At 47.9% G+C, this 25951-nt stretch overlaps 3 protein-coding genes across 3 annotated transcripts in view; all 3 read left to right on the top strand.

Moving 5' to 3' along the window:
• Positions 1–25951, top strand: part of LOC132571576 (zinc finger protein 420-like) — an 895908-nt gene that overhangs the window by 93770 nt on the left and 776187 nt on the right. The window lies entirely within an intron of this gene.
• On the top strand, positions 6346–7260 carry LOC132570907 (zinc finger protein 436-like; the record flags this gene model as incomplete). The annotated part of the gene is made up of 1 exon (XM_060237544.1): positions 6346–7260. A coding segment is annotated over one exon (915 nt), but the record flags the coding sequence as incomplete, so codon positions are not given.
• On the top strand, positions 20531–21850 carry LOC132570906 (zinc finger protein 135-like; the record flags this gene model as incomplete). The annotated part of the gene is made up of 1 exon (XM_060237543.1): positions 20531–21850. A coding segment is annotated over exon 1 (1320 nt), but the record flags the coding sequence as incomplete, so codon positions are not given.

Below are 25951 nucleotides of genomic sequence, written 5' to 3'. Positions count from 1 at the left end.
CCCTGTTGCCAAGTTGGAGAGCGCCTAGCAACCCCATTGGTGCTCATGCAAACACCACCCACGCCCACCAATCAGAGCATTAGGCAGCTCCCCTGGCAGGCAGAGAGGGGTGGAGCTTGCTGATGTGGCCACACCCCCAATATATGCAAGGCCTGGAGGAACAAAGGCCACACAAGAATCCACCCCTGTGAGGAACATGGCATGTAAACACACACTCCAAACGCATCGCCCTGCCCCATTTCACTTGGGGCGAGAGAGGCACAGACCCCCAGGCAGCACACCAGGGAGGAACGCCAGGGCACAGTCCCAGGAGGGGAGGGTTTAGATCTCGTTAAGGGAGATGCCAACAAGACTATGAAGCCTGCCTTTGGGGGGCCCAGTAAGGAATCCCAGATGGGATCACATGTATGAATCATTCATGCTGATTGGCTTCTCGCAATGGCAGGTATTTTGGCTGACCCTCCCCCCAACTACCATCTCCACCACTGAGATAATTAGTAGCCATGCAAAGGTCTTCAGAGTCTTGGCATAGGCTTTATTCCAAATAGACTGGACTCTGGAAAATGGCCCTTCTTTCAGGATGAGCGGGAATACTGGGGCCAGGAGAGAACTGTGATAATTCTCTGGATGAAGGACGTGTTATATATCCTGCTTCTCTTGGGGAATGGAGGTTGTACTTATATGTGCATCTATGTGTCTGCAGGTTTGTGTGTGTGTATATTCCTTTTGACACACTCCTGTCTGTCTCTCTCCATTCCCTCAGGGAGAAGCCTCCCTTCAGAGCCAAATTATTAAAGGCAGCTTTTCAGAGATGGAGGGGACTCAAGAGAAGAGGAAGGAGATGGAAGAGCAGGACCCAGAAGGACCTGGAGTTGGCAAGAGAGCAAGCAAAGGCCCCCATCCCATCTCAGCTGGAAGTGGTGCTGAATTCTGGGAAAGAGCTGTGCCAGAGGTTCTGTCTAAAGACACCACGACCTCAGATGTACACTGCCAACACTTCCGGCAGTTCCGCTACCATGAGGCCGATGGGCCCCGAGAGGTTTGCAGCTGGCTCCATGGACTTTGCAACCAGTGGCTGAAGCCGGAGAGGCACACCAAGAAGCAGATCCTGGACCTAGTGATCCTGGAGCAGTTCCTGACTCTCCTGCCCCAGGAAATGCAGGGCTGGGTCAGAGGATGTGGGCCGGAGACAAGTTCCCAGGCGGTGGCCCTGGCCGAAGGCTTCCTCCTGAATCAGGCAGAGGAGAAGAGGCAGGCAGAACAGGTGAGGGGATTTCCTCCAGATGTGTGATTCTCTCCTGTATGTCTAATTTAAGCAACTAAATCATAAGAACATAAGAGAAGCCATGTTGGATCAGGCCAATGGCCCATCCAGTCCTACACTCTGTCACACAGTGGCCAATATATATATACACACACACACACACATATACACAGAGTGTCTAATAGCCATTGATGGACCTCTGCTCCATATTTTTATCTAACCCCCTCTTGAAGCTGTCTATGCTTGTAGATACCACCACCTCCTGTGGTGACCTTAAATTTGACCTTATCTTAAAGTTTCCTTGCCAGATAATAGCCCGAAGCTTCTTCTGCTAGAAGATTTCTGATCCCTGCATGTACCTCACTTTCTCTGCTGAGAGAAGGGTGCAGAATCTGGGAGTGGGGCAGGATCCCTTCCTTGGTATCTTTTCCATTTCATCTCTTACCTGTTTCCCTGGCTGCTGTTTCAGATGGGGGGACCACCTTTGGAAATGGAAGCTGCAATCCCTGAGGAAGAAGGAGCTTCCTTGGAGCAGGGGCAGAGGGTGCCGGCGGTGGAGCGTGCCCAAGATGCCCTCTCCTGTGGTAAGGACTCCTTGTGCCTGGGTGCAATCAGGGCAGCCCGTGAATGTGGTGGGTAGAGAGTTCAAGTCGGGGGGAGGGGGCGAGGATACGTATTTTTACAGACAACAAAGAGTTAATTGGTGGCACCCAAAGTCCACAAACTGTGATGCCTCCAAAAGGAGATTAGACAAATTCTTGGAGGTCAGTGTCTCTCATTACAATAAAAAAAAATCACATCTCACCTTTTTTCTATCGGAGTCTCAACTTGCCAAGGTGGGGCGGGGGGTAGATCAGCCTCAGCAGAGCTCTTCAGCCTGGTGAATAAAGGGAAACTTCTGGGGCAGCCGAACTCTGAAAACTTGTCCCTGGGGGCAAATACCAATGGGGAACTGTGGCGTCTGTGCTTGTGCTTGAAGGGTCATCTGGGGGGCTGCTGTGGGCAGCAGGGGGTGGAGGAGGGATGGCAGGCGATGGCCCAGAACTGCCAGGAACTTTGGGAAGGGTCTTGGGGTGGGACTTGGGACAGATGTGATATCTTGTTGAAGTTGCATCTGGCTGAAAATCTGGTTGTGAACTTAGCATGCACAGAGACACACTGAAAAATCATTCTTATTACCTTCAACTCTCCAGAACTTCTTGATTCCCATCTGGTACATTGTGACAGTGAAGTTTCATGCTATGGTTTTCCACCAACCCCTTTCCCTCTCCATAGAGCAGAGGTGGCCAGTGGTAGATCTCCAGATGTTTTTTGCCTACAACTCCCATCAGCCCCAGCCAGCATGGCCAATAGCTGGGGCAGATGGGAGCTGTAGGCAAAAAACATCTGGAGAGCTACCCTTGGCCACCCCTGCCATAGAGGAAACCCAAGTCTCACAGAAGTCTGAAATTTTCTGGCAGCATTTATAATCCCTGAGGCTCATAGGTCCCTGGTGCTTCTCTTCTGCCTCTCCCAGAATGTAATAAAAAGGGTAAGGTCTCACAACCCCAGAAAGGAGGTGTGTGAAGCAGGGAACAAATAAGCCAGCAACCTTCCTTCCTCCCTTGTCTTAGGAACAGGCAGTGAAGAGATGCTGTTGAGCCTTCGTCTTTTCAGAAGGGTAGAAACGGCTGCTGCACCTGCAATCCAGGTAGGAGAGATTGGGGGGGGGGGGGCACAGCCCGAGTCCCTCCTATTTTCTCAGAGGAGTTTTTGCTCCTTCTGTTTCTACAAAGGGTCTGTGTGAGAGATCCCTTGAATACTATTCCATTTACCCATCCCAAGCCTTACTTTCCATACCTTCCCAGATGACTCCCTTCCAGTGTGCAATCTGTGCAAGGTGTGATCTTTGAAGAGGAGGGAATCTGCTTTTTCTTCCAGGGTCCCTTTTCCTTTGAGGAGGTGTCCGTCTCTTTCACGGAGGCAGAGTGGGCCCTGCTGGATCCGAGACAAAGAGCTCTGTACAGGGAAGTCATGCTGGAGAACTATGAGAATGTGGCCTCTCTGGGTAAGGATCTTTCATGGGTGCCATTCCGTTGTGATGAGGAATGAATCCAAATACTGAATAGCACTGCATCATTCTGAGGCATGTCCTACCACTAGGGGAGGGGCTGTGGCTCACTGACAGAGGATCTGTGTGGAATGAAAAGATCTCCAGTTCAACCGGCAGCATCTCCAGAGAAAAGGTTCAGATAGGAGGTGAAGGGAAAGACCTCTGCCTGAGACCCTGGAGAGCCGATGCTGGACTGAGCAGATGATACTGACTCCTAGGGACCAAGGGTCTGATTCAGGATAAGGAAACTTCATGTATTCCTAGAATTGGAACTGACCTCTGGGGTCATCTGGGGGGAGGGGGCAGAAATGCCCATATGCAGCATGCAGCAACGCAAGGCGAAAGAACTGCCAACAGCATCCTTAAATTCTGTCATGCAAAAGGGGCTCTTGATGTTCCAGCCACCCAAAAGGTATTTCAAGTGAAGGCAGTTGCAGAAAGGCTCTGTGGCGCTCTGATCGGCCCTTCCTCTTCCAGTTCTGCTGCTCTTCAGAGGGTTCAGACCAAATTCCTTAGAGCGAATCTGCAGGTCCCCAGATGTGTCCCGAATGTACTGACATGACTAGAAACTGGCACTTTAAAAATGGAAGGCAAAATGGCTTCACTCCATCATTGGCTGGAATGGAACTTTCAACCTGAGGGACTAGTCTGGGGTGGCCAAACCGTGGCTCTTTCACACAGATCGTGTGGCTCCCAAAGCTCCCACTGCCCTGTCGGCCAGTTTGGAGGAGGCATTTGTCTTTAAATCACTTTTCAAAGCAAAGCCAGCTGGAAGCTTGGAGAATGCAGTAAAAGTTGATTTCATTTCACCTCTCTCTCCCTCCTTGGTCCCCATCTATTTTCCTTCCTCCCTCCCTCCCTCCCTTCTACCTTCCCGTCTTTCCTTCCTTCCTTCCACCCTCAATTCCTTCGTTCCATCCTCCCTCCCTCCCTTCCTTCCTTCCTTCCACCCTCCGTTCCTCCCTCCCTTCCACCCTCCCTCCATTCCTCCCCTCCACCCTCCCTCGCTCCCTTCCTTCCTTCCTCCCTAACTTCCTCCCTCCCTTCCTCCCTCCATGCCTTCCTTTCTTTCCTCCTTTCTTCCTTCTTTCCTCTTTTCCTCCCTCCCTCGCTCCTTCCCTCCCTCCCTCCCTTCCTTCCTTCCTTTCCTCCGTTCCTTTCTTCCACCCTCCCTCCCTCCGTTCCTTTCTTCCACCCTCCCTCCCTTCCTTCTTTCCTTCCACCCTCCCTCCCTCCCTTCCACCCTGCCTTCCATCCTCCCTCCGTTCCTCCCTTCCACCATCCCTCCCTTCCTCCTTTCCTTCCTTCCACCCTTGCTTTATCCCATCCTCCCTTCCTTTATCCCATCCTCCCTCCCTTCATCCCATCCTCCCTCCTTTCCTTTCCTTTCCTTTCCTTCCTTCCTTCCTTCCTTCCTTCCTTCCTTCCTTCCTTCCTTCCTTCCTTCCTTCCTTCCTTCCTTCCTTCCTTCCTTCCTTCCTTCCTTCCTTCCCTCCCTCCCTCCTCACTCCCTTCCTTCCTCACTCCCTTCCTTCCTTCCCTTCCTTTCTCCCCTCGCTCCCTCATAAGAACATAAGAGAAGCCATGTTAGATCAGGCCAATGGCCCATCCAGGCCAACACTCTGTGTCACACAGTGGCCAAAAAACCCAGGTGCCATCAGGAGGTCCTTCCCTTCCTTCTTTTCCTCCCTCCCTCCCTCCCTCCCTCCCTCCCTTCCTTCCTTCCTTCCTTCCTTCCTTCCTTCCTTCCTTCCTTCCTTCCTTCCTTCCTTCCTTCCTTCCTTCCTTCCTTCCTTCCTTCCTTCCTCCCTCCCTCCCTCCCTCCCTTCTCTCAAACATCTGACATTCCTGTCTTGCAGCTCCCCAAACCCTAAAGTTTATTCCATGTGGATTTTACATGAAGCAAGTTTGGCCACCCCTGGACTAATCCATTTGCTATTACCCAATACTTTTCAAGCTAAATGGTTGAAATCGGTGCATAACAAATCAGTTACTTGGATTTCCCCCTCCCCAGGTGATTCTAGCCATGAGCTGGGCTCAGGCCAAGGTAGTTCTTAAACTGAGGCTATAGAGAGACAAACAGATCTTCATAGATATCCCAAATGCAGGGTGCCCAGTCAAACTGGATATGGTTCAGTCTGAACACACCTTGATGTAAAGAAAAACCAGAAAAGCCTTCACAGTGGCTAGATGTGAGACTCTCCCCTCTGTGGTGCTTGAGGGCAAATTCAGAAGAGATCATTTTGCACAGAGGCTTTGTGAATGTGAGTCTGGGGAGACAGAAAATATTAAGCTTCTGATGCTGAGAAGTTAGTGGTATCATGAGGTTCGAGTTAGATTAATTCAGCCTCTTATAAAATAGATGCCTGGGCAGACAGACGGGCGGGGGAGGTATCCTTAAATATTAATTATTCTTGGGGAAAGGTGGATGTGTGGTTCAGATCAGCCAAACTTTCCTCCTATAGTCATATAGATGCTGTTAGATCTTACTCCCTTTCCAAGTGCTAACAGTTTCTTTCTCTCTACCCCAGCAGAAGATGAGCAGAGGAATGTGGAGGGTGAGGAACTTTATCAGAAAATGCCACATAGAGCTAAAAATGAAAACTTGAACAAAATTGTCAGGAATCGAGGCAAACCTAAGAGAAAGAAAGATGGTGGTATGGTTGAGAAGCATTATGGAAGAAAGCAGAATGTACATTTTCCAAAGCACAGGATAATGAAGGCAAGGAAATCCATTCAGTGTGGAAAGTATTTCAGAAATACATCACAGATCCTTGTACGCCAGACAATACAGAGAGAGGAGAAACCTTCTGAATTCTCAGAAATGAGTAATAAATTCAGTCAAAGTAGAATCTTTCAGCTGCACCAAAAAACCCACAGAGGAGAGAGAACTTTTACATGCACAGAGAATGGAAAGAGATTTATTAAGAGTGGCAGTCTTGAACATCGTCAGAGAACCCACACAGGGGACAATCCTTATGAATGTTCAGAGTGTGGAAAGAGATTCAGTTGTAGTGGCAGTCTTCAATGTCATCAGCGAACCCACACAAGGGAGAAACCTTTTGAATGCTCAGAGTGTGGAAAGAGATTCAGTTGGAGTGGCCATCTTCAAAGTCATCAGAGAACCCATACAGGGGAAAAAACCTTTGAGTGCTCAGAGTGTGGAAAGAAATTCAGTACAAGTGGCAGTCTTCAACGTCATCAGAGAACCCACACAGGGGAGAAACCTTTTGAATGCTCAAAGTTTGGAAAGAGATTCAGTCGGAGTGGCTATCTTCAATATCATCAGAGAACCCACACAGGGGAGAAACCTTTTGAATGCTCAGAGTGTGGAAAGAGATTCAGTCGGAGTGGCTATCTTCAGCATCATCAGAGAACCCACACAGGGGAGAAACCTTTTGAATGCTCAGAGTGTGGGAAGAGATTCAGTCGAAGTGGCTATCTTCAATATCATCAGAGAACCCACACAGGGGAGAAACCTTTTGAATGCTCAGAGTGTGGAAAGAGATTCAGTGAGAGTAACACTCTTCAACAGCACCAAAGAACCCACACAGCGGAGAAACCTTTTGAATGCTCAGAGTGTGGAAAGAGATTCAGTCGGAGTAGCACTCTTCAACAGCACCAAAGAACCCACACAGGAGAGAAACCGTTTGCATGCTCAGAGTGTGGAAAGAGATTCAGTTGGAATTGCAATCTTCAAGATCATCAGAGAACCCACACAGGGGAGAAACCTTTTGAATGCTCAGAGTGTGGAAAGAAATTCAGTCAGAGGGGCAATCTTCAACGTCATCAGAGAACCCACACAGGGGAGAAACCTTTTGAGTGCTCAGAGTGTGGAAAGAGATACAGTGAGAGGAGGAATCTTCAGCAGCATCAGAGAACACACAGGGGGGAGAATCTTTAGAATTCTCAATCTCTATCCCAATGGGAGCACTTCCCCCCCCCCCACCCTTTGAATGTGCTGATAAGCCGTTTGTCCGTCACCCTCCGTTACTGCAATGACAACTCTCATCCTGTAGGTTCCAATGAGGCTAAGGGGAGCAGGCGATGGGAGAACAGAGTAATGCATCAGAGAATACAAACAGGAGAAACATTTCAGTGCTTAGAGTGTGAGAGAAGATTCAGTTAAAGCAGCACTCTTCAACTGCATCGAAGAACCCACACATGGGGGAGGAAACTTTTGAGTGTGCAGATTCAGTCAGTGTGACAATTTTCAAAGGCATATATGAACTCATAGAATGGAGAAACCTTTTGAATTTCTTTGAAAGTGATTCAGTCCAAGAAGTTCTCTTCTGCCCTGTCAAGGAACCCACACAAGGGGGATCTATTCAACCTCTTAGCCTGTAGAAAGAGCTTTCCTCCTACTTCATATCTAAATGACAACCACAGACCACAAAAAGTATTGAAAAGATGCCAATTGCTGTAAAAGGTTGAAATCCACAAAAGAAACCTTATTCTAATCAGAAAGAAATGTTAAAAGCGCTTGGGCAGGATATAAATCTGCATTCTTTTTCTTCTTTTAGGGTTGTGTCCAGTTTCAGCTTGAGGACCAATAAAGTTTTATTCTGAGCTTAACCTTCCATGTGCAAGCACACTTCTTCAGATAATGAAAGAGAACTTCCTCAACCCTTCCATCTAAGTAGAAAGAGGGTGGGCGGACAGTTAGTTGCCAGGAAAGGCTAGTTAGAGTCAAGATGCAGAATGAACTGGGCCCTGACTTGGAGAGTCCCGGCAAGCCTGATCTTGTCAGATCTCAGAAGCCGAGCAGGGTGGACTCTGGCAAGGACTTGGATGGGAGACCTCCTTGGAATACCAGCAGTGGGGAAGCAAAGGCAGGCTTTATTTAGCTACCTCCCTCAATATACTCCAGCCCCCCAGCAGGGGTCAGCCACCAGAGGTCGTCATGGCCTTCAGATGGACACACACACAGACATATGAAAATACAGAAGAAGAAGGAGAGGCATCAGTCACTGGTTATAAGTATAGCTGAGTCTGGACAAAAGCAGCTGGTAAAACCTAAGCCAGGGGTGTCCAAACTGTAACTTGGGAGCCACATGTGGCTCTTTCACGCATATTGTGCAGCTCCCAGAGGTCAAGGAGGAACTTAATGCAGGCTTACTCTCAAGTAAGCTTGCTTCACACTGGGACCACAGTTAGCCTCTGAGCACTTCCCATAGATAGATATTTCCACCATGTGTGAAGGGGAGAAGGAGGGGGAAATAGGCAGGTTTCCAAGGCCTTCTCCTCCACCACACAGATCACCCACGGACCTAGAGCGGGGAAAGCCAGTGCAAAAGCTGAGAGAGCCACTGGAAGGAAGGATGGAATTAAAGAGGGCAGTGCTGGGTTCCCCCCTTAAGTTTCATAAGAACATAACAATATAAGAGAAGCCATGTTGGGTCAGGCCAATGGTCCATCCACTCCAACACTATGTGTCACACAGCGGCCGAAAAAATTATATATATATACACATATATATACACACTGTGGCTAATAGCCACTGATGGACCTCTGCTCCATATTTTTATCCAATCCCCTCTTAAAGCTGTCTATACTTGTATCTGCCACCACCTCCTGTGGCAGTGAATTCCACATGTTAATCACCCTTTGGGTGAAGAAGTACTTCCTTTTATACGTTTTAACCTGACTGCTCAGCAATTTCATCGAATGCCCACGAGTTCTTGTATTGTGAGAAAGGGAGAAAAGTACTCCTTTCTGTACTTTCTCCATCCCATGCATAATCTTGCATAATCCCATGCATATTCCCATACATAATCTATCATGTCACCCTGCAGTCGACGTTTCTCCAAGCTAAAGAGCCCCAAGCTTTTTAACCTATCTTCATAGGGAAAATGTTCCAACCCTTTAATCATTCTAGTTGCTTTTTTCTGCACTTTTTCCATTCTTATAATATCCTTTTTGAGGTGCGGTGACCAGAACTGCACACAGTATTCCAAATGAGACTGCACCATCGATTTATACAGGGGCATTACGATACTGGCTGATTTGTTTTCAGTGAGTTATCTACCACGACCCCAAGATCTCTCTCTTGGTCAGTCTCTGCCAGTTCACACCCCATCAACTTGTATTTGTAGCTGGGATTTTTGGCCCCAATGTGCATTACTTTGCACTTGGCCACATTGAACCTCATCTGCCACGGTGACACCCACTCACCCAGCCTCAACAGATCCCTTTGGAGTGCCTCACAATCCTCGCTGGTTCTCACCACCCTGAACAATTTAACATCCTGAACTTTGCCACTTCACTGCTTACTCCCAACTCCAAATCATTTATGAACAAGTAAAGGGCATGGGACCCAGTACTGAGCCCTGCGGCACCCCACTGCTTAGAGGAGAGCCAGTTTGGTGTAGTGGTTAAGTGTGTGAACTCTTATCTGGGAGAACCGGGTTTGATTCCCCACTCCTCCGCTTACATCTGAAGAAGAAGAAGATATTGGATTTATATCCCACCCTCCACTCCGAAGAGTCTCAGACCGGCTCACAATCTCCTTTCCCTTCCTCCCCCACAACAGACACCCTGTGAGGTGGGTGGGGCTGGAGAGGGCTCTCACAGCAGCTGCCCTTTTAAGGACAACCTCTGCCAGAGCTATGGCTGACCCAAGGCCATTCCAGCAGGTGCAAGTGGAGGAGTGGGGAATCAAACCCGGTTCTCCCAGATAAGAGTCCGCACACTTAACCACTACACCAAACTGGCTCTCCTGGCATCTGCTGGCAGCACCCCAAAAATCATGCATACCCTTCAGCCCCCTGCCCCCCACCAGCTGTGCACCACGGCCTGCCTGCCCCCCAAGTGGCCGTCAGCATCTCCCTGGACGTGCAAGGAAGCGCCAGGAGGCCCCACCCGGTTTTCTCTCCAGGGGGGCAACAGAAGCGCTAAATGGCCTGTTGAAAGAGGACCCTCATCTCTTCAGCACCCCCCCCCCTTTTGCCCCTCCCCTTGAGTTTGACGGTCCTTATTCTAGGCGGGACCCAGCTGCAGCCTCCTTTTTCTGAGCTGCCTCAGCGGCACTGGGGACACCCCGGGAGGAGCGCAGCCCCCTGCTGCAAAGTTACTCTCGAGCAGCCCCGTTGAGCAGCACGAGGCGGGGCTGACGGCAGCCTACATGAAGCTCCTCTACAGCACTGAACGGGTTAAGACCGCCGAGCTGCTTTCTAGAGAGGCCGAGCAAGTAGGGAGGCAGGAGAGGGAGGGGGCTTTTCCTGGGGGAGGGGGAGGGGTTTGCATTTGCAGGGCGGAGGAGGAAGGGAGAAGCCTGCAAAGAAGCTGCAACAGGAGAGAGACGCTTTGCAGCCGCCGGATCATGGGGACGTTTACTTGGAAGTAAGTCTTGGAGGAGGAATAAGCATTTAGCTCTTGGGAGGGAGGGAGGCGGGGATCATTGCAAGCCGGGGCTGTCCCAGGTGCGCCGTTTTCTCCCAGGGAACTGATCTCGGTCTGCTGGAGGTGGGTTCTAATTTTTGGAGAAATTCAGGCCCCACCTGGAGGATACAAACCAAGAGATTCACGGAAACACCTCCTAAAGCCACCATAATCAACTACTGTGAATACATAACTAACAGGTTTTTACTACAGATCCAAATATTAGTTCTTATGCTCAGTAAAAAATATATCAGTCCGCATCTCTTTCACACATCTATCCTTTGCGCAGTTCACAATATAAAGTGCCCTAAATGTCCTTTAAAGTGCAAGCGTCTTGTCAGCCTCTCAAGAGAACGCAAAAAGTGCTCCTGCTGAGCCTGTGTTCCTTGAATAAAGGGCTTGCAAAAAGTATTGTCAGTTTCACGTGTGGATTTCAGTGCAAAGTGGGGGCCTTCTGAGGATGGCCTGGATCAATCTCTCAGGGATTTCTTTGGAACTGTAGTAAACTTTCTTGGTTATTTATTCAAGGTAGTTCATTGATTCTTTTGGCTTCAGCCCCCTGGAGGTTGGTTACTCTGGTAGGCAGCAGTTTTGTTCAGCTTTGGAAGCAGAGTTTCTTGGGGATAAGCGATAATCAGTGTAAGAAAAGTTAACTATGAAACTGACATCCTCTTGCTGGTGATTTTCATTCTGCACACCAACAACCCAAGCTGGCCTTTTGGGGAGTGGGGTGAGTTAAGAAAGGGGTGGGGGCTGGGGGAAGGGAAGTCCAGCCTGCACTGGCTGCAGCCCCATCCTAACCTCCGGATGTGGGGCCAGTGTGGGGCTGGGGCTGCCCAGCAGAGGAGAGGAACATTTTAAATACTCCTGTTGCCAAGGTGGAGAGCGCCTAGCAATCCCATTGGTGCTCATGCAAACACCACCCACACCCACCAATCAGAGCATTAGGCTGCTCCCCTGACAGGCAGAGAGGGGTGGAGCTTGCTGATGTGGCCACGCCCCCAATATATGCAAGGCCTGGAGGAACAATTTCTACACAAAAATCCACCACTGCGAGAATCATGACATGAAATACATCAGGGGGCTCCACGGATCTGGGTTCGAGTCCCCACCTGCATCAGGGGTTTGCAAAATGGGAACACAGAAAGAGAACACGCCTGCTTCAAATGCATCGCTCCTGCCCCATCCCTCCACGGCTCACTTAGCAGAGGCAGCCGCAACACGATGCCAGATTCCCCCTCCTGCACTGGGGTTGGGGTGGGAGGAAGGGCATCCTTTTGCCAGGCGAGAGAGGCACAGACCCCCAGGCAGCACAACAGGGAGGAACACCAGGGCACAGTCCCAGGATGGGGGGGGGGGTTCAGATCTCGTTAAGGGAGATGCCAACAAGACTATGAAGCCTGCCTTTGGTGGGCCCAGTAAGGAATCCCAGATGGGATCACATGTATGAATCATTCATGCTGATTGGCTGGTTGCATGGCAAGGATTTTGGCTGACTCTTCCGCCAACTACAGTCTCCACCACTGAGATAATTAGTAACCATGCAAAGATGTTCAAGGTCTTGGTGTAGCCTTTTTTCCAAATAGTCTGGACTCTGGAAAATGGTCCTTCTTTCAGGGTGAGCTAGAATATGAGGCTGGGAGAAAACTGTAATAATTCTCTGGATGAAAGCTGTGGTCTATTTCTTGCTTCTTTTTGGGAATGGAGGTTGTATTTATTACGTGCATCTGTGTGTCTGCATATTTGTGTGTGTATCTTCCTTTTGACTCACTCCTGTCCGTCTCCCTCTGTCCCCTCAGGGAAAAGCCTCACTTCAGAGCCAGTAGTTTTAGCTGGTAGTTTTAAACTGTTTTAACTTTGTTGTCATCCTCCCAGAGCCAGTTCATGGGAAAGGGCGGAGTACAAGTTAACAAAAACAGAACAAAGTGAATAAAGGCCACTTTTGAAAGACAGAGGTGGCCGAAGAGAAGGGGAAGGAGATGGAAGAGAAGGACCCAGAAGGACCTGGAACTGGCAAGAGAGCAAGAAAGAGACCCCATCCCATCCCACCTGGAAGTGATGCTGAATTCTGGGAAAGGGCTGTGTCAGAAGTCCTGGTTAAGGATACCATGACCTCAGATGTGCATCGCCAGTGCTTCTGGCAGTTCCGCTACCATGAAGCCGATGGGCCCCGAGAGGTTTGCAGCCAGCTCCATGGACTTTGCAGCCAGTGGCTGAAGCCGGAGAGGCACACCAAGAAGCAGATCCTGGACCTGGTGATCCTGGAGCAGTTCCTGACTCTCCTGCCCCAGGAAATGCAGGGCTGGGTCAGAGGATGTGGGCCGGAGACCAGTTCCCAGGCGGTGGCCCTGGCCGAAGGTTTCCTCCTGAGTCAGGCAGAGGAAAAGAGGCAGGCAGAACAGGTGAGGGTATTCCCTCCAGATGTGTCTAATTCAAGCAACAATATCTGACCTTATCTTAAAGTTTCCTTAACAGATAATTGCCCAGAGCTTCTTCTGGTAGCGAATTTCTGACCCCTGCAGATAACTCACCAAATCTGCTGAGAGAAGGGTGCAGAGTCTGGGAGTGGGGTAGGGTTGCCAAGTCCAATTCAAGAAATATCTGGGGACTTTGGGGGTGGAGCCAGGCGACGTTGGGGGTGGAGCCAGGAGACATTGGGGTGGAGCCAAGATCAAGGCTGTGACAAGCATAATTGAACTCCAAATGGAGTTTTGGCCATCGCATTTAAAGGGACGTCACACCTTTTCAATTCCTTCCTTCCATAGGAAATAAAGAAGGATAGCGGCACCTTCTTTTGGGGCTCACAGAATTGGACCCCCTGGTCCAATCTTTTTGAAACTTGGGGGGTATTTTGAGGAGAGACACTAGATGCTATACTGAAAATGTGGCGCCTCTACCTCAAAAAACAGCCCCCCCCCCAGAGCCTTAGATACCCGTGGATCAATTTTAAAAAAATATATATATTTTTTTTTCAATTCTCCATGATTTTCTATGCGAATAAAACTGCATAGGGAATAATAGAGTTCCCAGTAGACATTTCCCTCCCCTCCCCCCGCTTTCTGACGACCCTGAAGCAGGGGGAGGGCCTCCAAACCAGGGGGATCCCCTGCCCCCACCTGGGGATTGGCAACCCTAAGTGGGGCAGGATCCCTTCCTTGGTCTCTCTTCCATTCCATCTCTTACCCCTCTCCCTGGCTGCTGTTTCAGATGCTGGGACCACCTTTGGAGATGGAAGCTGCAATCCCTGAGGCAGAAGGAGCTTCCTTGGAGCAGGGGCAGAGGGTGCAGGCGGTGGAGCGTGCCCAAGATGCCATCTCCTGTGGTGAGGACTCCTTGTGCCTGGGTGCAATTGGGGCAGCCTATGAATGTGGAGGGTAGAGAGTTCAGGTCAGATGAAAATGAAGCAACTCAGAGTTAATTGGTGTCACTCAATGTCCACAAATTGTGATGCCTCTAAAATGAGACTAGACAAATTCCTGGGGGTCAATTTCTGTCATTAATTAAAATATATATTCCTATCTCACCTTCCTTCCATGAAGGTCTTGAATTGCCAAGGGGGGAGGGGGAATGCAGACAAGCCTCAGCAGAGCCCTTCAGCCTGGGGAATCAAGGGAGCCTCCACCTTCTGGGGCAGCAGAGCTCTGGAAAGCACTTCCTAGGGGCCAATAATCCTGGGGAAATGTGGCTTCGGTGCTTGTGCTTGAAGGGTCATCTGGGGGGCTGCTGTGGGCAGCAGGGGGTGGGGGGCTGCAGCTTGGCCCACCCAGGAGCTGTGGGGAGGGTCTTGGGGTGGGGGTTGTGACAGATGTGATGCCATGTTGAAGTTGCTTCTGGCTGAAAACCTGGCTGTGAAGTTAGCATGCCCAGAGACACTTTGGAAACTCATTCTTATGACCTTCAAGTCCCCATAGAGGAAACCCAAGTCCCACAGAAGCCTGAAATATGTTGGCAGCATTGATAATCCCTGAGGCTCGCTGGTCCCTGGTGCTTCTCTTCTGCCTCTCCCAGAATGTAGTAAAAGTGTTTAAAAACTGGGAATGTAGGTAGGGCAAGGTTTCATAATTCTGGGAAGGGGGTGTGTGAAGCCAGGAACAGACAAGCAAACAGCCTTCTTCCTCCCTTGTCTCAGGAACAGGCAGTGAAGAGATGCCATTGAGCCATTGTCTTTTCAGAGGTGTGGAAACAGCAGCTGCACCTGCAATCCAGGTAGGAGAGGGGGCACAGCGAGAGATCCTTTGAATGCTGTTACATTTACCCATCCCAAGCCTTACTTTCCATACCTTCCCAGATGACTCCCTTCCAGTAAGTAAGTAAGTAAGTTTTATTCTTATATCCCGCCCTCCCCCGCCAAAGGCGGGCTCAGGGCGTCTCACAGACATGGCATGCCATGAATTAGATAAAATACAAGATAAACAATTATTTAAAATACAGTTCAATTACATAAATTAATTAAAATAGATAAAACAGGTGCTATAACTACTATCAATCACAATTATACATACTGTCATACAATCATTACTGTCAGTCACAGTTGTGCATAAGATGGTTAGGGCTACAAAACAATTTAGTCAATTTGGTCAGGTCCTGACTTAAATGCGAGCTGAAAGAGAAAGGTTTTGCAAGCCCTGCGGAACTGATTCAAGTCCCGCAGGGCTCGCACCATCTCTGGAAGTTGGTTCCACCATCGAGGGGCCATTGCTGAAAAGGCTTGTTCCCTGGTTGTCTTTCCTCTAGCCTCTCTTGGCCCAGGGATTTGTAAGAGGTTTTGGGAGCTAGATCTCAGTGCTCTCCGGGGAACATATGGGGAGAGGCGGTCCCTGAGGTAGGAGGTCCTCGGCCATATAGGGCTTTAAAGGTAATAACCAGCACCTTATAGTGAACACGGTAAACGACCGGCAGCCAATGCAGATCCCGCAGCCCAGGCCACACGTGTTCCCATCGAGGCTGCCGCAATCTGCACTATCTGAAGTTTCCGTGTTCGACACAAGGGCAGCCCCATGTAGAGGGCATTGCAGTAGTCTAGTCTTGAGGTGACCGTTGCATGGATCACGGTTGCTAGGTCGTCGTGTTCCAAGAAGGGAGCCAACTGCCTCGCCCTCTTGAGATGAAAGAAGGTGGATCTAGCAGTGGCGGCTATCTGGGCCTCCATTGATAGTGAGGATTCCAGTAGCACTCCCAAGCTCTTGACCCTGCGCACTGGTATCAGTGGCGCACCATCAAAAGCCGGCAGAATGATCTCTCCTCCCGGTCCGCCCCGGCCCACGCAAAGGACCTCAGTCTTCATTGGATTCAACTTCAGCCCACTCAGCCTGAGCCAGCCAGCCACGGCTTGTAACGCCCAATGTGCAATCTCTGCCTGGCGTAATCTCTGAAGAGGGGGGAATCTTCTTGTTCTTCCAGGGTCCCTTTTCCTTTGAGGAGGTGTCCATCTCTTTCACGGAGGCAGAGTGGGCCCTGCTGGATCCGGGACAAAGAGCTCTCTACAGGGAAGTCATGCTGGAGAACTATAGGAATGTGGCCTCTCTGGGTAAGGATCTTTCATAGGCGCGAATGGTGCAAATTGTTCCATTGTGCGGAGGCATGAATCAACATATTGCGTAACGATAAACTATTTTGAGGCCAGTCAAACTATTTGGGGAGGGGCAGAGTTTTTGTTTGGCAAGCACACGGTCCTGGGTTCAGACTGAGAGCATCTCCAGAGAAAAGGATCAGGAAGGAGGTGATGGGAAAGACCTGCCTGAGACCCTGGAGAGCCGATGCTGGACTGAGCAGGTGATGCTGACCTCAATAGATTGGTTCATTATAAGGAAAATTCACATGTTCATAGAATCGTAGACTTGGAACTGACCTCCAGGGTCATCTAGTCCAACCCCCTGCTAAATGCAGGAAATTCAGGACTGCCCTTGTTGCATGCTCAGAAGATGGCAAAAAAAACCCCAACCCTCCAGGAATCTTGACTGAACTGGCCTGGAGGAAGTTGTTTCCTGACCCCAAACTGGCAATCACATTTCCCTGGACATGTGAGAAAACGGTCCCAGAACTAAGCACTGATGCAGCCCTTCCTTTCCACCCTCTCGTTGTCTACCTAACTTCTCAGAATCAGCATTCCTGTCAGATGGCCGTTTAGCCTCTGTTGGAATCCTAGAGTCACAGAGTTGGAAGGGGCCGTACAGGCCATCTGGTCCATCCCCCTGCTCAATGCAGGATCGGCCTAGACTTACCATCCCTGATGAATGTTTGTCCAGCTGCTGCTTAAAGATCACCAGGGAGGGGGAACTCACTTCTTCCCCGGGTAGCTGATATCACAGTAGAACAACTCTTAGCACAAAATGTTTTTCCTAATATCCAGCTGGTAGCTTCCTGCCCTTAATGGGAAGCCGTTATTGAGAGTCCTCTCCTCATTTTAAAAACCCCCAAAGAAGGAGAGCTCACCACCTCCCAAGGAAGGTCCCAGGCTCACCACCGAGAATCTCCAGGGAAAAGGAGATAGAATCATAGAGTTGGAAAGGACCTCCAGTCCAACCCCCAGCACAATGCAGGAAACCCACAAATACCTCCCCCTAAATTCACAGGATCCACATTGCTGTCAGATGGCCATCTAGCCTCTGTTTAAAAACCTCCAAGGAAGGAGAGCCCACCACCTCCCAAGGAGGAAGCCTGTTCCACTGAGGAACCGCTCTAACGGTCAGGAAGTTCTTCCTAATGTTGATCCAGAAACTCCATTGATTTAATTTCAACCCATTGGTTCTGGTCCGACCTTCCGGGGCCACAGAAAACAATTCCGCACCATCCCTTATAGCAGGGGTGGCCAAAAATAGGTCTCTAGATGTTTTTTTTTGCCTACAACTCCCATCAGCCCCAGCCAGCATGGCTAATGGCTGGGGCTGATGGGAGTTGTAGGCAAAAAAATATCTGGAGAGCTACCGTTGGCCACCCCTGCTTTATAAGACAGCCCCTGAATTACTTGAAGATGGCGATCATATCACCTCTCAGCCGCCTCTTCTCCAGAGGATTGAAAAATGTCTGCCTGAGACCCTGAAAAACCACTGGTAGAAACAGCGTACTGACTCCAACGGACCAAGGGTCTGATTCAGTATGAGGCAACTTCTTGTGTTGCTCAATAGTGTGTACTTGCATGAGGGTAACTGAGGCCAGTGTTGTGGCCACCTCCTAGGGCAGAGAAGGTGTCGTGGCCTAAGAGAAAGTGGATGAGAGCCCCTCAGATGCACTCCGGAAGGGGCCAGATCCTCATTTCTCTGTTGGCAACCTTTGGGTTGGGATTACAAACGTCTGCTCTGCCTGTGATCTGAAAATGATCCTTTCCAGAACCGAAGCCTCGGTCCCCCTGGGTCACTGCTCTTTGTACCTGAGCAACACCCGTTCAGCGGGTACCTAAGGATCGTTCACACAAGGAAAGCAGACCCCTTTTAAAAATATACAAAATTTTATTAAGGATTTAAAACTAAGACATCACAAAACGGCCCAATTAAAGATTTAAAAATAAGACGTCATAAAACAGCAGTTTCTGCAATTTAGCAACAGGAAAAGAAGAGAAGGTAACTGTTCTAAGATATGAAGGACTTAGATGACACCTCTTTTAGCAGTATAAGAATTCCAACTGTAACTTAAATTACTCTAGAGAGAATTATTCATCATGATGCAGCAAGAAAACATCAAGGTGTATTAGCATGGCGTGAGCAGAAAGTTAACCCGGCTTCCCTCTTATCCATCCCTGTATTATAGTTTCTGCCTCTCTAGGGTCAGGTGGTCCTAATGACCCAATCAAGGGTCGTCCTTGATGGAATTTTCCAAAGGATGTCAGCACCCTCCTAGATTCCTCACCCTCCTGTTTGCAGAACTGGATACAGGTTCTGACAATTAACCAATGACCACATTCTAGAGTATGGCCTTGAAAAACATAAGGATGTTAGTTGCAGGGAGACTCAAGTTATGAATGCCCACGATTCGCTCCAGGCCACTTAGTAATCAATCCTTGGGGGGACTTGAGCTCTTTGCCTCACAAATCCATTCCCCTTGTGCTGAGTTTTCATCTGGACCTTGCTGCCATCTCTCCAGAATTATTTTTAGTCTTTCATGTGTTTTTTTTCCTTATGTATGAATGATCACTTTCTCTCTCTCTCTCTCTCTGCAAAAGAATCCAGAAATGTAAGAGAGAATATGGGTGAGACAAAGTACCGCCTTGCATTTGAGGAAACCCTGGAGAGTTCTTCTAAATCAGGGGTGGCCAATGGTAGCTCTCCAGATGTTTTTTGCCTACAACTCCCATCAGCCCCAGCCATCGGCCATGCTGACTGGTGCTGATGGGAGTTGTAGGCAGAAAACATCTGGAGAGCTACCGTTAAGAACATAAGAACATAAGAGAAGCCATGTTGGATCAGGCCAACAGCCCATCAAGTCCAACACTCTGTGTCACACAGTGGCAAAAAATGTTATATACACACATACACTGTGGCTAATAGCCACTGATGGACCTGTGCTCCATATTTTTATCTAAACCCCTCTTGAAGGTGGCTATACTTGTGGCCGCCACCACCTCCTGTGGCAGTGAATTCCACATGTTAATCACCCTTTGGGTGAAGAAGTACTTCCTTTTATCCGTTTTAACCTGTCTGCTCAGCAATTTCATCGAATGCCCACGAGTTCTTGTATTGTGAGAAAGGGAGAAAAGTACTTCTTTCTCTACTTTCTCCATCCCATGCATTATCTTGTAAACCTCTATCATGTCACCCCGCAGTCGACGTTTCTCCAAGCTAAAGAGTCCCAAGCGTTTCAACCTTTCTTCATAGGGAAAGTGCTCCAGCCCTTTAATCATTCTAGTTGCCCTTCTCTGCACCTTCTCCAATGCTATAATATCCTTTTTGAGGTGCAGTGACCAGAACTGCACACAGTACTCCAAATGAGACCGCACCATCGATTTATACAGGGGCGTTATGATACTGGCTGATTTGTTTTCAATTCCCTTCCTAATAATTCCCAGCATGGCGTTGGCCTTTTTTATTGCAAACGCACACTGTCTTGACACTTTCAGTACCGTTGGCCACCCCTGTCCTAAAGAATCCCAAGAGCATATTTCCTTCCTGAATGAGCTGGCTGAGAGTGAGTATCCTGCACAATTACGTCAAGGGAACAGGCCAGGAATAAGCATAGGAGATTCCTGATTCCTGATTCCCTTCTGGCCAACATTTGGTTTGGTACAATCCTACAGGCTAGTGGGTGTTGAGGGAGAGAGGCCTTCTAGGAGCCTGAAATCTGGAGGCTCAGAAGATCCTTCTGAGAAAGTTCAGCTGAAGGTCTTCACGGGTGGGGGAGGTGTCCTTAAATACTAATTATTCTTGGGGAAAGGTGGATGTGTGGTTGAGATCAGCCAAACTGGATGAGACCAAAGGGCTGCCAATCCTTTCCTCCTATAGTCATATAGATGCTGTTAGATCTTAACCCCTCTCCCAGTTACTAACAGTTTCTCTCTCTTTATTCCAGCAGAGGATTATCAGAGGAATGAGGAGGGGGAGGAACTTCATCAGAAAATGCCACAGAGAGTTAAAAATGAAAACTTGAAGAAAAAAATTGTCAGGAAACAAGGCAAACCTAAGCGAAAGAAAGTCAGTGGTACTGTTGACAAGTGTGATCGAAGAAAGCAGAATGTACATATTCCAAAGCACAGGATAATGAAGGCAAGGAAATCCATTCAGTGTGGAAAGTATTTTAGAAATAGATCACAGCTCCTTGTGCACCAAACAATACACAGAGAGGAGAAATCATCCGAATACTCAGTAATGAGTAATATATTCAGTCAGAGTAGAATTTTCCAGCTGGACCAAAAAACCCACACAGGAGAGAAAACTTTTAAGTGCCCAGAGTGTGGAAAGAGATTCAGTCGGAGTGGCTATTTTCAACATCAACTGAGAACCCACACGGGGAAGAAACCTCTTGAGTGCTCACAGTGCAGAAAGAGATTCAGCCGGAGTGCCTATCTTCAAGATCATCAGAGAACCCACTCAGGGGAGAAACCTTTTGAATGCTCAGAGTGTGGAAAGAGATTCAGTCGGAGTGACAGTCTACAACTTCATCAGAGAACTCACTCAGGGGAGAAACCTTTTGAATGTTCAGAGTGTGGAAAAAGGTTTAGTAGGAGTGTCAATCTTCAACGTCATCAGAGAACTCACACAGGGGAGAAGCCTTTTGAATGTTCAGAGTGTGGAAAGAGGTTTAGTACGAGTGGCCAACTTCAGCTTCATCAGAGAACTCACACAGGGGAGAAGCCTTTTGAATGTTCAGAGTGTGGAAAGAAATTCAGTGAGAGGGGGACTCTTCAACGTCATCAGAGAACCCACACAGGGGAGAAGCCTTTTGAATGTTCAGAGTGTGGAAAGAGGTTTAGTAGGAGTGGCCATCTTCAACGTCATCAGGGAACTCACACAGAAGAGAAGACTTTTGAATGTTCAGAGTGTGGAAAGAAATTCAGTGAGAGGGAAACTCTTCAAGATCATCAGAGAACCCACACAGGGGAGAAGTCTTTTGAATGTTCAGAGTGTGGAAAGAGGTTCAGTAGGAGTGGCCATCTTCAGAATCATCAGAGAACCCACACAGGGGAGAAGCCTTTTGAATGTTCAGAGTGTGGAAAGAGGTTTAGTAGGAGTGCCAATCTTCAACGTCATCAGAGAAACCACACAGGGGAGAAGCCTTTTGAATGTTCAGAGTGTGGAAAGAAATTCAGTGCGAGGACGACTCTTCAAGATCATCAGAGAACCCACACAGGGGAGAAGCCTTTTGAATGCTCAGAGTGTGGAAAGAGGTTTAGTAGCAGTGGCATTCTTCAACGTCATCAGAGAACCCACACAGGGGAGAAGCCTTTTGAATGTTCAGAGTGTGGAAAGAGGTTTAGTATGAGTGCCAATCTTCAACGTCATCAGAGAACCCACACAGGGGAGAAGCCTTTTGAATGTTCAGAGTGTGGAAAGAAATTCAGTGAGATGGTGACTCTTCAACATCATCAGAGAACCCACACAGGGGAGAAGCCTTTTGAATGCCCAGAGTGCAGGAAGAAATTCAGTCGGAGGGCCAGTCTTCAATGTCATCATCAGAGAATCCACAAGGGAGAAAGCATTTGAATGCTCAGAGTGTGGAAAGAAATTCAGTTTCCGTGACAATCTTCAAAAGCATCATAGAACACACACAGGAGATAAACATTTTGTGTGTTCAGATTGTGGAAAGAGATTCAGGGAGAGAGGGAATCTTCAAGAGCATGGGAGAACACACACAGTGGAGAACCTTTTTGATTTCTCAATGTCTGACCTGGCTTGCCGCACCCAGACTAGTAAATGGCCCCAAGGGAGGCTTTTATGACACAAAGACACCATCCTGATGAATGAGACCCCTCTTCCTCCACCATTGTACTCACTGATGCGGTGTTGGCCCTTCACACTCTGTTACTGCAGTGGCAGTTGTCATCCCGGAGGTCCCAATGAGGGTAAAGAGAGCAGGCGATGGGACAGGCCCCAGAAGTAGCGAGGACAGAGTGATGCATTGGAGAATCCAAGAGGGAGAAACCTTTGAGTGCTCAGAGTGTCGAAAAGGATTCATTTAGAGTGGCACTCAATTACATCAGAGAACCCACACATAGGGAGGAAACGTTGGACCGCTCAGATTGATAAAAAAAAGGTTCGGTCAGTGCGAGAGTTTTCAAAAGCATCTATGAACTCATATAGGGGAGAAATCTCAGAATGCGGAAAGAGATGCTGTTGCAGAAGCACTCTTGATGGCAACTGATATCCCACACAGGGAAGACAGAATTGTAATGTTTGTTGCATTGAAAGAGATTCAATCAGAGCGGTACTCTTGTGTTGTGTAGAGGAACCCACAGCAGGATCTCAGCTACAAATACAAGTTGATGGGATGTGAACTGGCAGACACTGACCAAGAGAGAGATCTTGGGGTCGTGGTAGATAAGATATTGGATTTATATCCCGCCCTCCACTCTGAAGAGTCTCAGAGCGGCTCACAATCTCCTTTACCTTCCTCCCCCACAACAGACACCCTGTGAGGTGGATGGGGCTGGAGAGGGCTCTCACAGCAGCTGCCCTTTCAAGGACAACCTCTGCCAGAGCTATGGCTGACCCAAGGCCATGCTAGCAGGTGCAAGTGGAGGAGTGGGGAATCAAACCCGGTTCTCCCAGATAAGAGTCCGCACACTTAACCACTACACAAAACCGGCTCTCGCTGAAAATGTCAAGACAGTGTGCGATTGCAATAAAAAAGGCCAACGCCATGCTGGGAATTATTAGGAAGGGAATTGAAAATAAATCAGCCAGCATCATAATGCCCCTGTATAAATTGATGGTGTGGTCTCATTTGGAATACTGTGTACAATTCTGGTCACCGCACCTCAAAAAGGATCTTATAGCATTAGAAAAAGTCCAGAAAAGGGCAACTAGAATGATTAAAGGTTTGGAACACTTTCCCTATGAAGAAAGGTTAAAACGCTTGGGGATCTTTAGCCTGGAGAAACGTCGACTGCGGGGTGACAAGATGGAGGTTTACAAGATTATGCATGTGATGGAGAAAGTAGAGAAAGAAGTACTTTTCTTCCTTTCTCACAATATAAGAACTTGTGGGCATTCAATGAAATTGCTGAGCAGTCGGGTTAGAACGGATAAAAGAAAGTACTTCTTCACCCAAAGGATGATTAACGTGTGGAATTCACTGCCACAGGAGGTGGTGGCGGCTACAAGTATAGCCAGCTTCAAGAGGGGACTGGATAAAAATATGGAGCAGAGGTCCATCTGTGGCTATTAGCCAAAGCATATTGTTGGAACTGTCTGGGGCAGTGATGCTCTGTATTCTTGCTGCTTGCGGGAGCGGGGGGGGGGGGCAAAGTCGAAGGGCTTCTAACCCCACTTGTGAACCTCCTGATGGCACTTGGGAGTTTTTTTGGCGACTGTGTGACACAGAGTGTTGGACTGAATGGGCCATTGGCCTGATCCAACATGGCTTCTCTTATGTTTTTAGGGGGATCCATGTAACTGCTTAGCCTGTAAAAAGAGCTTTTCCCCATTTCACACCTAAAAGACAAGCACAGACCATAAAAAGTACTGAAAAGATGCCAACTTCTATAAAATGCTTGAATCTAAAGGGGAAAGAAAACCCTTACTCTAATCAGAAAGAAATTTTGTAAGTGCTGGGACTGTGTGAAGAGCATTAGCTATGCTGAAAAACCCAGAAAGATCCCATAAGAAGACAGCAAGGATGGGCAATGGGATCTTAAGGTTAGGAAAGCAACTGATCTCTTAGATGTTGTTATTTTAATATTTATTTTCCAGACCTCCCATTGAGCTGAAAAAATGGGAGAAGGTCTGGAAAATAAATATTTAAATAACAAAATCAGTATCATTTAAAGAGAATTTGTATAAAATGGTTTATAGATGGTACGTAACACTTGTGAAATTGGCGAAAATGTATCCTGGGATGTGTAATGAATGCTGGAAATGTAAAAACAATGAACGTATTTTTTTTTTCATATGTGCTGGTCCTGTAAAAGAGCTAATAGACATTGGTTGATGATACATGAGTTGTTAGAGAAAATGTCGGTGTTGACACTGCCGTTTAAACCAGAAATGTTTTTGCTTAATATTATGTCTGATGTATTGGATAGAAATGTTAAACATATAATTCTTCATGTTAATACAGCTGCTAGGGTATTGTACACGAAATATTGGAAGAAAGCAGAAATACCATCAAAAGAGGAGATTCTGAAAAAAAAAAATTGAAGCAGTGGAAATGGACATTTTAGCAGACAATGAAGGAAGAGGGCAAGTGGGTCTTAAAAGAACTTTGGCAACCATTCTACAACTGGATCAGATTAAATGATTGATTTTGTACAAGATTGGTTTATGAATTGAAGGCTTTTATTATAGACTATTGTGAAATCTAGTGATGCAAACTTAAGAAGAAGACAGACGATTAATGTAGCTCAGAGCAATTATATAAGATGGAATATTGAAGTATGTATGCAGGGCTTTTTTTGAGCAGGAACGCCGTTCCGGCTGGCTTGGTGTCAGGGGGTGTGGCCTAATATGCAAATAAACTCCTGCAGGGCTTTTTCTACAGAAAAGCCCTATGTGAAACAATGGTGATGTCATGGGGTGCAACCTAATATGCAAAAGAGTTCCTGCTGTGATTTTTCTATGAAAAAAGCCCTGTGTGTATGCGTGGTATTACTTCTCCATTCCCCTGTCCCCTTCCCCTTGAGTTTAATAAAACTGTGTTTGGAAGAATAGAAGAATCCACCCAATGGAGGAATCTCATCAACGCTCTGTATGTGGAAAGGCCCTGAGGCACAAATCTAACTTTCATGTTCCTCAGAGATTCCAAAAAAGGGTGGAACTTTCTTATAGCTGGTTCTGACGAGGTTCTTCAAAGGACCTGGTGGTGTTGGTTCAAAAAGGCTAGAACGTGGTTACACAAAGAAGGGCACTTTTTCCGTTTCTCCTCCTCTGTGGAACTCACCACTTTAGGTGATCTGCCCATCTAACTCTGACACCTTCAGAACTGGTGAACACAGTTTCTTTCCCAGAGCTTAGGAAGGAATAGACAATTTGAGGGTCACAAACCTCTACAGCCTCTCTGCTGCTGGTGTAAATATAGAGGGAGAAGCAATTCAGGAGTGGTGTTTCTCAACCCTAATCCCTCCCTAGTTCAGCCTGCTGTGAGTTTTTTGGGGTTTCACCACTTTGAAGCCAAAAGCATTCTGGAAGTAGGATTAATTTGGGCTGAAAGAAAAAGGTAAATAATCACCCTGTGATTTCCAGCGTGCAAGCCCTGCCCATGGACATGATATATGATATTTCTTCATGGTGAGCTTGAGGGGATCCAAAGCAAAAATCATGAAGCTCCATGAGGAAACATGCTTTGGAGTCATGGTTTTCTTGCATGGTGTTTTCACAGGGCCATAAATCTGTGATTTCTGAGGTGCAAGCTCTGCCCATGGACACAGTATGTCACTTGATGGTGAACTTGGGGTGGTCCAAAGCAAAAATCATGAGGATCCATGGTCTGGGACCCTGTTTTGGCTCCATGGTGAGTCCATGAATCTGTGGGTCTGTGATTTCTGAGGTGTGATCTCTGCCCACAGACGTGATATCTGATTTGATGGTGAGCTTGGGATGACTGAATGCAGAAATCATGAAGATCTGTGAGGA

The sequence above is a fragment of the Heteronotia binoei genome, chromosome 5 (genome assembly GCF_032191835.1).
Source record: "Heteronotia binoei isolate CCM8104 ecotype False Entrance Well chromosome 5, APGP_CSIRO_Hbin_v1, whole genome shotgun sequence".
Taxonomy (NCBI): domain Eukaryota; kingdom Metazoa; phylum Chordata; class Lepidosauria; order Squamata; family Gekkonidae; genus Heteronotia; species Heteronotia binoei.
This window is presented reverse-complemented; position numbering and strand designations above follow the sequence as displayed.